The sequence below is a fragment of the Cibotium barometz genome, chromosome 47 (assembly GCF_041138505.1).
Source record: "Cibotium barometz isolate CiBa-2024 chromosome 47, ASM4113850v1, whole genome shotgun sequence".
Taxonomy (NCBI): domain Eukaryota; kingdom Viridiplantae; phylum Streptophyta; class Polypodiopsida; order Cyatheales; family Cibotiaceae; genus Cibotium; species Cibotium barometz.
Genome location: NC_141092.1, coordinates 118,172 through 132,034, shown reverse-complemented (window position 1 = coordinate 132,034; position 13,863 = coordinate 118,172). Strand labels below are relative to the sequence as shown.

Genomic DNA, 13,863 nt, shown 5'->3' with positions numbered 1-13,863 from the left:
ACTTGTATATACTAATGTCTAGACTCTATGACACAATCAGTCACCTGCATAGGATGCTCAAGTTTCTTAAGATTTTGAACCAATCGAAGATTGGCTCGGCAATAAACCAAGCGTTCCAACTGGCTGGTCTTGAGTTTATTGCGGATCTTTGTATGAATAAGAGAGTAGGCACTCCAATTACGCTCACACGCACCAGTTGAACAATCCTACAAGTAATAAAAGTCTTAAAGTAATCAAAACCTATTTATTATCACACATCGTTTTCCAAATTCCATTTAGGGAGTTATTGTCACTCACTTGAGAGAGGACGCGCAATGCCACTTGTTGGAGTTGGAATGATTGACAACCATAAATCAACCACCAGTTAATCGGGGCCTTTGCCTCGTCTTCCTTGTTGCATGAGGTTCTGCTAAAAGCGGCACCCAAGCTATGCATGTAGGATACCATGGAGTTGTTTACCTCTGACTGCTGCTCCTGAGGATAGGTTGCCTCCAAGTACATGTCGCGCATGGTAAGAAGCTCTGGATTGCTTATGGTCTCATCCTTTCGATAAAGAGGATGAAGGAGTGCAGCCATGCCATGAATTGGGCGAGACATGTACTCCCAACGCGTCTCTATAATCTGATTCAGTTCTCTAATTCTAGAGAGGAAAAAAGAGTCAAGACCAAAGTTATAATAAGAGCAATTTAAAATGATTGGTGCGATAAACATGTGACGTGCACTTGACAATGGCTTACCTGTCTTGAGACACCACTGTGGACCGGCTAATCTCTAGCCGCATCCTCCTAAACATGTGGTAGAGGAGACCCATGGTAGATCCCTCCATGTCTGTCATGCGCAAGAGAAAGAAGAGCGGCTTCAGCAACTTGACAATCTTTGCTGTCTCCTCCCAAAAATTCTCGTCCAAGATCTTACGTTGGACATACTTTGTAGGCTCTGAATTGCAATGTCGTGGATCTTTCCACGTTGGATCAACCACAGTGGCTTGTAGAGGATCATGGAGCCTCTGCAAACGCTCCAAGACCATGTATGCATAAGCGAATCGAGTCTTGGAAGGCCGTACCATATCAAGCCCGGGGCTCTTGCTGCGAAAGAGCGCCAATGCTTTGTGTTTTTTTCTGAAAAAGGTGGTGATGCGATTGGCATCCGCCAACACTGGCTGCACCCAAGTAAGCTTCCCCACATCCTCCATTAATAAATCCAAGCAATGTGCAGCACATGGAGTCCACACAATGCTTGGGAACTCACCTTCTACCAACTCTCCCATCCTCCTACAGTTGGAGGCATTGTCAGTGACCACCTGTACAACATTTTCTGGACCCACCTCTATGATGGCTTGCCTAATGTGCTGATATATAAATTCAGTTGTAACACTCTCACCTGCCTTACCAGCATCCACCGCACGCAAGAAATAGGTGCCAAAACATGATGATACAAGAATGTTTATCATGTGGCGCCTTCGGATGTCGGCCCATCCATCAGACAAGATGGTGCATCCAAACTTTCTCCAGCTGTCCCGTATTGGTTGCAGCGCCACATCTATCCTGGCTTTCTCCTCATCTAGCATGCGTGTCCTCATTTGTTTGTATTCGACCCCGTGCCAATCCTCGCACGAACCCACAGCGGCTATTGCTTGAACCATCTTCTTCCATTGGTCCGTGCGAAGCACATTGAAGGAGATATTGCATTGTATAAGTGTGCGTGCAATCTCTATCTCGGCAACCCTTTGCCGCTCCTTTACCCATGCGGTGCTAAAGATGCGAGATGGGAGAGTGGTCTGCTGTTTAGAAGAACTATCACAATGCATGTCGGAACCTGCACCTTCCTCCATAATGCTCTCCTCTACTCTTGCCCTCTTTCTACTAGGCTGCCCCATTGCACTAGAGGATCCTGTAGCAGCCGTTGGATTAACAAATGCAGCTCGAGGAGGAAGAGGATCCAACAAATCCTCGTCTTCAGCTGCCATGGCTGCACCCTGTGAAGCCTTCAAATTTTGCTCGGCTATCACCTTATTTGCTATGTCGCGTGGCACAGATTTGCAAGCTGAAATGCCATTGCCACCGAGACCCGATACATGAGAGATGAGGCGAGTAACTGAACTTTTGAAGTCACCTCCACAATACCGGCATCTCCATTGGTTGCTCTTCTCATCATCTTGGAGTGTGTGAAGCTTCCAATAGGCATGTCGTTTCTTGCCCATGGCACACAGAGAGAGAGAGAGAGAGAGAGAGAGAGAGAGATGTGTGTGTGTTATTTTGGAATTTGGATGTGTGTGTGTACAGTGTACACGCTTGTCACTATGTGTGTGTGTGTGGGGGGGGGGGGGGTTTACAATGAGGCTATGAGCTCTTCAATGTCATGTGAATGTCAAATAAAAAGGTTGAATTTTCATGTTGACAGTGTATAATGTAGAGGTATATGGAGAGAGAGAGAGAGAGAGAGAGAGAGATTATTCAACCTTCAGTCGTGTGTGTGTGTGTGTGACATGTTTGTGTGTGTGTGTGTGTGTGTGTGAGAGAGAGAGAGAGAGAGAGAGAGAGATTGCTTGCAGCCTTGCTGAGTGTGTGTGTGTGCGCTCAATAGTCTGCGCGCTGCTGGCTGCATGTGCGCGTTGTTTTTTTTTTCATTTTTCTTCCGGGTTTGTTTTTCTCTCCCCTGTTTATTTTTTCGTTTTTTAATTGGGCCCGTTTTCTGCAGCCCGCCGAACCCGTTTTTTTTTTGTTTTTTTCTACTTTAAGTTTGGCCCTTTATTTGGGCCATGCCTTATAAATAATAAAGGCTAATGAGCCCAGCCCAGCCCCGCCCCAAAAAAATGACCACCGACGCTCAGCATTAAAGAGACGACGCCGACCTGCAACACGTGGAAAAAAAAATTAGCACACGGCCTTAATGTTCCGTACGTACAAAAACGTACGTACGTCTAGAACGCCTCACATCCAAGTGTACGCGTACCTGACCCAACCTTGCCCTATGTAGAGCCTGAGTATGATTCTGATGGGAATGTCCTTACCGATGGAGACGTCCCATCTGATTCAGCTTCATCATCAGGTGTTGATGATGATGAGTAGCCTTTGCAGGACCTAGGTTGACCGGGGCACTTTTTACTCTCTTTAGGAGAGGTTTTTTCCCCCGTGTCCTTTGTATCGGTTTCTTTACTTGTAGCGCTTTGCGCATGCTCAGAGTTTCTGTAATCATGATTTTACCTTATGTTCATTTGTATCCTTCTTGAATCTCTACTCTTTCAATGTTCAATGTTTAAAGTTTAAACCATTCAAAGTTTATGTTTCATGAATGACATTCAATGATATGTACTAGTGGATCTAATTTATATATATATTATATTGACGCACTTTACGTACTTTTGCTCGAAGACCGTACTGTACTGCGTACCGTACTCGTACCGTACCGTACCGTACCGTACGTATGGACCTACTTTGCCATTTTCAAATTGCTCTCTCTCCCTCTCCGACACCAGCAGACTGAGGCCCAGAGAAACGTGCTGGTTGGACCCGCCCGAAGGACTTTATTGCTCAAGAAGACAAAGCTTCAGTTCTTACATTCCTGTGGGAGAGCTTGCTCATCCATAATGCACAGGCTGTAATCCATACGTGAGGATAACTCACAATAAAGGTTACAATTAGAAGTAATTCACTTGTCATCTTCCTATTCAATAGCTTACTCAAAGCTTATCAACTAAGGCTAGCTAGGATTTTAATTTGCCGACCCTAACTAGTCTCGGCCCTATGGAGGTGCGGCCCCTAGGTAGGTACCGTTGCCTGGCACCTAGGTAACTTCGGCAGCTCTATATGCTAGAGGGTAATCCAACCCCTTTTTGTACTTGCACATTTAATCTTGCACCAAACATGACACCCATTAAATGTTAACTTTTCTTTTTCTTTTGCATGCAAATAAAATAATCATTTCATTGACTAATCCTAGTCACGTGTGGGCGTCCCCATTGACCACATGTGTGCACACAACATATAACATAAACTGCTGGGTCAATCCAATCCTCATTGATCTGAATCCTCAGGATCAATGTCTTTTGACCGAAGTCAACACCGGATTCTCGGTTGACCGAAGTACAACCCTTGGGCCGGTAGTCCCATTTAATTCTTCCGGTTCTTTGGACTTAATCTACAGGGGTTTTGGTTCCCCTTACTTGGAATCCTCCAAGTATCTTCCGGTTCTTTGGACTTAATCCATAGGGGTTCCAGTTCCCCTTGACTCGGAATCCTCCAAGTCCCGCTAGACTAGGTCAATGCTTTGACCATGTCCACACATTTTCCTTTTAGTTGATTTAATTAAATCCTTAATTAAACAACCAACTGGGCTCTCTAATCCCCAAGTCAAATCCTTGACTGGAATCAGCCCTGCTTTGACCATAAAATCATGCATTGACTGAAGTCAAACCTTGGTCAAACTTTATTAATCACTGGATTAATTACAAGCTGGTGACAATCAGTCCCACCCTCTGTAAGGTTTTGGAATTAATGAAACTGTGAGTGCTACCGCTGTCCATCAACATGTGAACAATCCTGCCATTAATCATCTCTTTCAATCTGATAGTTTTAGCACTCTTGGCACCCATCAAGGCATGGAGGGAGATAGCATAGAGTGTTGGTTGGGCATCCCAATAAATCTCTTCCTCATCCACATGAGCATTTCCACTAGCATCCTCTCGTGCATGAAAAGGCATAGCAACCTAATGCTCCACACAAGTGATTGTATGCCTACAGCCTTGCATGCTACAAGTGGGCTGAATGCCACATGATTGCATACTATGGATAGTATGATTAGTCGCACGACTTCGATCAAAAGGGAAATCACTCTTTTTCATGACTCCAGTATCTGAAGCTTCCTCCGTATTATGTACACCTTCTGAATCTTCAATAGCCTATCGATCCTTATTTCAAAATTTGAATTCGTACCATAAGCATTGGCACGAGTACCACCCCCACCACCAGAAGTCTGTCCCCACTAAGGGATAGTTGGCTTATTTTGGCCAAGGGCTGATACCAAACTGTCAGAGGCATCCTCCAACTCCTCATCATCCGATAAGTCAATGATTGTACTGAGCTTGGCAGACTGCTGTTGCACATCTTGCAAACTTCTTTGTTCTCAGGAGAGCACTTCTCACCACATTTCAAGCATAGATTAGCCTTCTTCCTGCTGTCCCGGATAGCCCTTGTATATTGTTTAATGTCTGAATTTTCATTTCCTGCATTTGTTTTGCCTCTTGGCTTAGCATCAGAATATTTGTAAGGCTTAGCATATGACATCTTGCTGCCCAAGACAATAGGAAATCTAGGAAAAGGTGCTGCTGCAGACTACTTATCGTGATAATCAACCAACTTATGCTTCTTCTCAGCCTCATGTGCATTCCTAGAAGAGCTGCCCACTGCATATGGAAGTTTACTGGAGTACTTAGGCTCAAAGACTAATGCAAGCTGAGCCGCATGCTCAATGGTCTGAGGGGTATGTGTATTCACATCTGCAGCTAAGGAAGGGTGCAGTTCCCTAATGAAACACAACAATTTATCCTTCTCAGAGATATCCTGCACAAATAAAGGAAGCCTCCAGAATGCTGCAGATACTCCTGGACCGTCTTACTGATCTGATATAAGGCATAGAAGTCAGCCTAGTATTGCTCTAAAATCCAGGGCAAGACAAAAGTAGTAACCATAAGTTCCTTGAAAGCCTTCGAAGTGGTTGGTTTCTGAGGTGTATCCCTCAAATACCGCCACCAAGTATGGGCATAGTCTTGCATATGCATGCAAAGATAATACACTCCTCATTTGACTTGGTGTAGAAGCAGAAGTAATCCTCCAGCTTTGTGAGCCACTACTCCAACACATTGGGGTGCGAGTATCCCCTTTGACTTTATGCACTACTAGCTTGTCCTTCACATCCTTAGCTGCATAGCCCTTGCGAGTGTAACCCCCAGATGAATGGGCATCATCTCACGTAAGAGTCACGTAATGAGGAAAGGGCATCTTCTCTTGGATATCCTTGGGCAAGGCCTAGTATGACCGTAAGGCATCTGGAAGCATCTCATCTAGAGTGTCATGCCGCCCACGACTATCACCATGCTGCATATTGGCACCACTCGTGTGAGGCTCTAGCTATGTGTGGCTGAAAGTACTCTTTGGCGGAGCATTAAGGGCATGAAATCTTGTTTGTGCGTGGCTATCAAAAGCATTCCTATGAAATGATGGCATACCTAAAGGCTGGGAAGAGGATTCACCTCTCTCTTGTGGAAAAGGACTGCCTTGCAAACCGAAACCAAGTCCTGGCATATGAGACTGATGCATGTGAGAGTAGAAGGGAGTGAGCGCGAGAGAGAGTGAGAGCAAGAACACACAATGGTGGGTGTGTAAAATGAGAGTGGTGAGGGGCACACCACAACCCCTCATGTTTTATATTAGAAGGGTACAAAATCCTAAGTACAAGTATGTACAGACATAAGGGCGTCATAGGGTCTAGGCATAAATGGGCCTTTACCCCCAACAATCTCCCACTTAAAGGCCAATGTGCCTAAAAGTGATGTATAAAATACAACAATGTACAGGCCAAAAGAAAAGACAAATGGCCTATCTGACACCCATGAGTTTGATACAATGTGCATGCTTCTTTGAGGGCAGACTCTTTGTCAAAACATCTGCAGAGTTATCATCTGTGTGCACTTTGACAAGCTCAAGTAGCTTACCATCAAGCACCTCACGGATAAAATGATACTTCACATCAAGGTGCTTAGTCTTGGCATGAAACACAGGGTTCCTAGCCAACATGATAGCACTTTGACTGTCACAGTGCAACACTGGAATCCCTCCTGAAGCTCCCAAAGCTCCCACTAGACGAGAAAGCCATAAAGCCTCCTTGCATGCCGCAGCGGCTGCAACATACTCTGCCTCAGTGGTAGACAAGGCAATGCATTTCTGCATACGAGAAATCCAAGAGATTGCACCACCAGTGAATGTAAAAACATAACCCGTGGTAGACCGTCTGCTGTCTGCACAACCTGCATAGTGTGCATCCACAAATCCTTGGATAGATGCATCTGACTTACCATAGCATATGCACACATCTTGAGTACCCTTCAAGTACCTCATTACACCCTTCACTGCATCCCAATGTTTTTTGCCAGGGTTGGCCATAAACCTGCTAACAACTCCCACTGCAAATGCAATATCTGGTCGTGTAGCAACCATAGCATACATAAGACTACAACTGCGGAAGCATAAGGGATCTTGGCCATGGCAGCCCGCTCGTCATCTGACTTAGGGCTGTCATTTTGTGAAAGTTTCACATATGGAGGTAAAGGAGTAGCGAGACTCTTCCCCTCATCCATGCTGAAACGTTTCAACACCTTCCCAATGTACTCTTTCTGAGACAAGTAGAGAGTTCTCTTACCCCTGTCCCTAAGAATACGCATGCCAAGTATATGATTGGCATTACCAAGATCTGTCATCTCAAAAGTCTTATGCAGCTCCTTCTTTAGTGCAACCAATTCCTGAGTGCAACTCCCTGCAATAAGCATGTCATCCACATACAAAATGAGGATGAGAAGACTCCCATATGAAGCCTTCTTGGTGTATAGGCAGTGATCCTCCTCACTTCTTTTGTACCCCTGAGAATTCATGAAAGCATCAAACTTATGATACCATTCCTTGGGTGCCTGCTTCAAGCCATAGAGACTCTTTTGAAGCTTACAGACAAGACCCTCTTTCCCTTTGACTGCAAAACCCTCTGGCTGCTGCATATAAATCTCCTCATGGAGATCCCCGTGAAGAAAAGCTGTCTTCACGTCCATTTGGAATAAGTCCATATCATCATGTGCAACCACAGCAAGAACAGCCCTCAATGTAGTCATTTTGACCACAGGTGAGAAGATCTCATCAAAATCAATCCCCTTCTCTTGCTTGAAACCCTTTGCAACCAACCGTGCTTAGGTGAGGAGTCTACAGGTGCTACCTTAAGCTTGTAAACCCATTTGCATGGCAATACCTTCATCCTTGCAGGCAAAGACACCAAGTCCCATGTTGCATTCTTTTTCAGAGAGGCCATTTCTGATTGCATGGCTCTCTCCCACTTCAAATGATCATCCCTCTGCATAGCCTCCTTAAAGCATGAGGGCTCTCCACAATCTGTAAGCAATACAAAGTCAACCCTAGGAACAAACCTGTTTGGAGGACGAGTTGGTCGGGTAGACCTTTTGACCCATGGAGCACCTGGAGCTGGCTGTCCAGCCTGCTCTTGTGGAAAAATAGGTGGCTGTACCACCTCTTCCTGTTGTATTTCCATGTTCTGTTGCTCAATATTTTGTGGCCAAATTTGAGGCGACACTTCTGCCACCTCTTGAGGTTCAACATGAGCCTCTTTTGCAGCATTTCGGGGCTGTTCCTGGGGTTGTATTTGCTGCTGTACAGCCCTTGGATTTTGCTGTCTATGATGCACATCATCTTCATCAATAACCCTTCTGACTTCCGGAGTCTTTGGGGCTGTTTTATACATGCATGTTTCATGAAAAATGACATCATTACTGCGTATAAGCTTTTTAGCTTCGGGATCCCACAATCTATAACCCCATTCACCACTGTCACCATAGCCCAAAAAGATGCATCTGCGAGACGTGGGATCAAGTTTGGTCCTATCTTCCCGGCGTATGTGCACAAACGCAACACAACCAAACACTCTCAAGTGCTTATATGAGGGAGGCTTTCCCGTCCATAATTCTTCAGGCACTTTGAGTCCCACTGTCCTATTTGGTGACCTATTAATCAAGTGAACAGCTGTTTGCACAGCTTCAGCCCAAAATCCATGGGGTAACGCAGCATGTGACAACATACTTCGAACCTTCTCTTGAATGGTTCGATTCATACGCTCTGCAACACCATTTTGGGGGGGATTATAGGGAGGAGGTAACTCCCTTTTGATACCCTTACTGTCACAAAACTCTTGAAAAGCATTTGACATGTATTCCCCACCATTATCGGAGCGTAAACACTTGAGTTTCTTGTTGGTCTGATTTTCAACCATAGCAAGAAACCTCTGAAAAATAAAAGAGCTCCCCCCAAAGATAACTGAGGCATTTCACACACATCAGTATGAAGAAGATCCATTGGAGAACTCCTAAGTGACAAATGCTTGGAATGTGGACTCTGAGTTTGCCGTCCATAAATACAATGATCACACTTAGACAAATCAGCAAACTTATACAAAGGCAAGTAACCAAAACGGGCCAAGGTTTCCATTCCTTTGACACTCATGTGTCCCAACCGGCCATGCCACAGTGAAATATTCCATTTGACCCTTCTTGATTTTCCACTGTTTCCCACCAAAAGTAGTTTGGAAATCTGCATCATCATGCTGCCCTGTACTTATCAAATTCTTTTTTAGCATAGGAACATGTCTGACATCCTTGAGCATAAAGTGATTACCATGTGCAAAAGCAAGCTGAATATCACCAATTCCAGTGATCTGACAAGAATGGTTGTCCCCCAAATAAACACATCCATAATTCCCCCTAGAATACGTAACAAAACTCTCCTCATAAGGAGTCACATGAAAGGATGCGCCTGAGTCAATAATCCAATCCAGCTTGTCTGCTAAATCACCGGCAATGAGTGAGTGTGCATTCACATTAGACACGAAAAGCACATCAAGGAATGATATAACCTCAGGAACATGAGGTTCAGGAACATAAGGTACAATAGCACCATCTGTCACTGCATTAAGCTCTTCTATCTTCACACTGCTCTTGCCTTTGCCTTTTACATCTTTTGCATTTGCATCTTCACCTTTGCTCTCTACCTTGCCTGCCTTCTTGTCCGCTGTCCATTTGAAGCAAAACTTTTGAATGTGTCCCTTTTTGCCACAATAAAAGCATTCCATATCTTTCTTTGAACGGGACTTGCTCCTTGACTTACCATTGTTGCCTCTTCCCCTTGATTGAGATCTCCCACGTGCATTCAAAGCACTAGAGGCTTTGCCACTTTGATTGTTCCTGCGGTTCATCTCCTCAGTGAGAAGAGAACTCTCCACATCAGTGTATGACAAGCCTGTAAAAGCAGGAGCATTGTTACTCATTGCTGTCCTGAAAGTATGCCAACTTTCGGGAAGTGTGCAAAGCAATAGAACAGCCTTCATATCCTCATCAATGTTCATCTTTTGAGCAATAAGTTTGCTCACAAGGCCGTTGAACTCATTGAGATGAGTTCCCATTGGTGTACCCTCTTTCATCTTCATTTCAAAGATCTTTTTCATCAAGTACACCGTGCTGCTTGCACTTTCCTTTGCATAAAGACTGCTCAGCTTTTGCCAAACTACCCGCGCGGTAGTCTCACCTGCCACATTGAAGTAGACATTCTTTGACACGGACAACAAAATTGTATACTTGGCAAGATCATCAAGTTCCAGCCATGCATCATCATCCATATCATTGGGCTGAACGCCTTGTAGCCTGATTGGCTTGATAAGCTTTTTGATGACCAACACACCATATATTTGCTCCTTCCAATAGTTGAAGTTCACCTGGCCCTCCAACTTTTCAATGGTGTAGCTCCCGCCTTGAGAAGTCTCAACTTGGGAGGATGAAGCCATTGCTTTAGTTGAAAGAAGACTCTTGCAAAAAAAGTCTCGCAAAATAGTACTCCCTGAGCGAAAGCACTCCCACTTAACGTGATCTGTCAAAGACCACTTTGCATCCACAAAACACCTTGCTGGAATTTCTGTCCAGCTCTGTATTTTACTGTTTTTCTTCACTTTTCCTCAACAAAGAGATGTCAAAACTGTCCCAAAACTGTCCTAAAACAGTAATGAACAGATCAGGTCTGATTTTTCCACTTCTGGACACAAACTTGGTCAAACCTGACCTAAAACAGAAAATTACAGTTCGGGCCTGATTTTTGGCACTTTCCCCAAATTTTCCAAGCTCAACAGAGCTTCCAAGGCTGTATATCTTCCCCCCAACTGAGTTACATAGTTCTGAAACGAAATTGGCCAAAAGCCCTTTGATTTCACCTCAAAAATAGAGGGATTTGGGAAGATTCCAGCAAGCACCACCAATGCTTCTGAAGCAAAATTTCCAGAAAGCCCTTTGATTTGTGACTGCAATGTCACTCCAAATGCATTCCCGAGCACCAATTACAGCATGTCAAGTGCGCCAAAGGCATGTAAACCTCCAAAAGGCAAAAGCCCTTTGTTTCAACCGCCAAATGTAGCACAAAGGCGAAAGTGACGATGTACCTGCGAACCACGACGCCCCGACCGACTATAGTCACAGAGGGAGTCGTAGAAAGAAATACCTCGAGTAAAATAGGCTCAAGGTGAGCACGGTAGAGAATAGAATGTCCGCCAAGAACGAGGCACTCGGGCCTTCCCACGAGCAAAGAACCGCTGAAAATGGTGAGGAGAGACCAAAATAGAGCTGGCCTACTCCAAGAACACCGAGGGGTAGCTCACACGCAAGAAAAGAAGCCCAAAACAGTACCAAAACAGTTCCAGCACTTCGAGAAAGAGTTCGGGCAGCTCGGGGCTGCGAAAAGAGCTCAACGGAGTGCGAAATCAGCGGCAAACAACTATCCAAACACAAGGGCAGCGTCAGAGAATGTTCGGGACATCGACGGAGGCCAGAAACAGCCGCCGGAATTCGCGGCGGAAATTTCGCCGCGATCTCCGGGATTGTGTCTGGAGGGTGGACGGAGGTGCGTATTGTCGCGGGGAAGTGGTAGAACGTCGGGGAAGTGAAAATGTCGCGAAGAAAATGCAGAAATCGCGCTGAAAATGCAGAAAACGGGGCTGTTTGAGGCCGAGGAAGCTCGCAGGCTGAAAGAACCTCGAACGGAAGAAATCCATGCAAGGAAAGTGTCCGCGAGCGAAAGAGGCGACCGAGAGACGGAGAGGATGCGAGGGTGGGAGAGGTTCTCACGCGGAGCCAAAGCTCTGATACCACATGTGAGAGTAGAAGGGAGTGAGCGCGAGAGAGAGTGAGAGCAAGAACACACAATGGTGGGTGTGTAAAATGAGAGTGGTGAGGGGCACACCACAACCCCTCATGTTTTATATTAGAAAGGTACAAAACCCTAAGTACAAGTATGTACACACATAAGGGTGTCATAGGGGTCTAGGCATAAATGGGCCTTTACCCCCAACAATGCATACCCATAGGTCGGCCCAAAATAGATGGCTTAACTTGGCTAGACTCCGGAAAATGTGAATTGCAAGGTCTTGCAAGAAGGTGCTATGCGGCACATACAAGGCATCATCCATATGCAAATAACCCCCATGCTGGGGTGCATGCAAAGGCTTTGAGAGGTGAGGATCATAAGTGCGGTGTGCATCGGCCATGAAGCATGTGCGCGGCCCAAAAAATACATCATGGCTGTTAGAATGATCCCCATATCGAGGCATAGGCTGTGCGCTCTTATCCTGCATAGCATGCGTAATACGCTAGCCAATTTGCTGACTAAGTTCCTATCCCACTTGTAAGAAGGCACTTTGAAGCGCATCCAAAAACTATGCATCCCTAGGGCCTGGGGTAGTAGAGCGAGAACTGGTAGGTATCCCATCTGTAGGTGCACCCTCAGTTATGGGTGTCTGCTCCTATTGAGCAGCCTTGGTAGCATCATGTAGTGCCTCATCAGCTCAAGGTGCGTGCCTGGGTGCTATGCTGAATGTCACAGGAGAAAAAGGGAAGCTCCAATGTGTGGCTTTTGTAATGAGCACCTGAGAACCAATGAAAATGCCGATGGAGAAGCTTGAGAAGGTCGATGGAGAGGCTTCAACACGGAGCCCAAAAGACGCTATGAAAGGGGGTTTTTTTTTTCCGAGAAAAGATCCTTTCATTAGTTATGTAAAAAAAACGCCCGTAGGGCTACAAAAGAGATCTCTCCTGCTCCTAACAGAGAGAAGAGCAGTGAATACATCATGGCAGCCCGGGAGACTCTCCCTAGGTGCTGCAAAATACAAGCATCAGTCTAAAGGACTGAGCGGCTAAATCATACAATGGGGGGGGGAAAGAGCCAAAGAGGTGGCCTGTAGTGCCAACGGGGGGATCCCGTGTGTAGGGTGTAGAACGGGCCGCAGCGCCAAGTGGTATGAAAGGCCTGGCGCCGTAAGATCGCCTCATCCGAGTCTCCCCGGATGCGGTCGTACTGTCCTCGCAGGGTGTGGATCAACTCATGCCAAATCCCCCGAACAGTCTCTGCTGGTGGCTCCAATCTCCCCTCAAAGGCCGTGAAGCACCGGGCCCTCCAGGTGAACCAGATGGTGAGGCTGCTGAGGAGCTCCCATCGTAAATCCCTCTCCTATGTCCAGCTGGCGGACGAGAAATCCGGTGCCGGAACCAGGCGAGGCTGGCCCCTAATAAATCTGATGGCCTGACTGCCCTGCTCCATCTCATAGCCCATAGCAGGCCCTGACGAAGTCGACCAAGCAGCGGCACCCCACGTAAACATACCCTCTGGAGAGAGGGGGGCCAGAATACGCAGCATCCGCAGCCAAATCTGCTGTGCCTGAGGGCAGTCCCAAAGGCAATGTCTCTGTGTCTCCATAGGGTGGCCGCATCGGACGCAGGCCGCCGGAAGACCGCTGTAAACAAGCCAAGTGCCAACTGCTGAGCCCCTGTGGGCAACCAGCCACTGAAAAGCCGAGATCCTGCGGGCCTGTCGACTAGCCCAGAGCCGAGCCCAGAAATCCTCCAGGAACTCCTGTGATAGTCCCTGCAATCGCCAATGCCCCGCTGCCGCTGGAGAAACCGTCCTCCTCGCCGTCAAGATATGCCGTCCCAGCCGAACAGTATACTGGAAAAATGTGATCTCTGTGGCCTCAAGGGATGCATAAGGATCATGCCACTCGTACTCT

At 46.3% G+C, this 13,863-nt stretch overlaps 2 protein-coding genes across 2 annotated transcripts in view; one reads left to right on the top strand and one right to left on the bottom strand.

Moving 5' to 3' along the window:
- The window catches only part of LOC147611234 (uncharacterized), a 74,089-nt gene that overhangs the window by 35,849 nt on the left and 24,377 nt on the right, over positions 1–13,863 (top strand). The window lies entirely within an intron of this gene.
- LOC147611236 (uncharacterized) lies at positions 241–2,239 on the bottom strand. The gene is made up of 2 exons (XM_086784837.1): positions 738–2,239; positions 241–640 (listed from the first exon to the last, which is right to left on the bottom strand). The coding sequence occupies exons 1-2, from the start codon at positions 2,198–2,200 to the stop codon at positions 241–243; spliced, it is 1,863 nt and encodes a 620-aa protein (XP_086640963.1). The 5' UTR covers positions 2,201–2,239.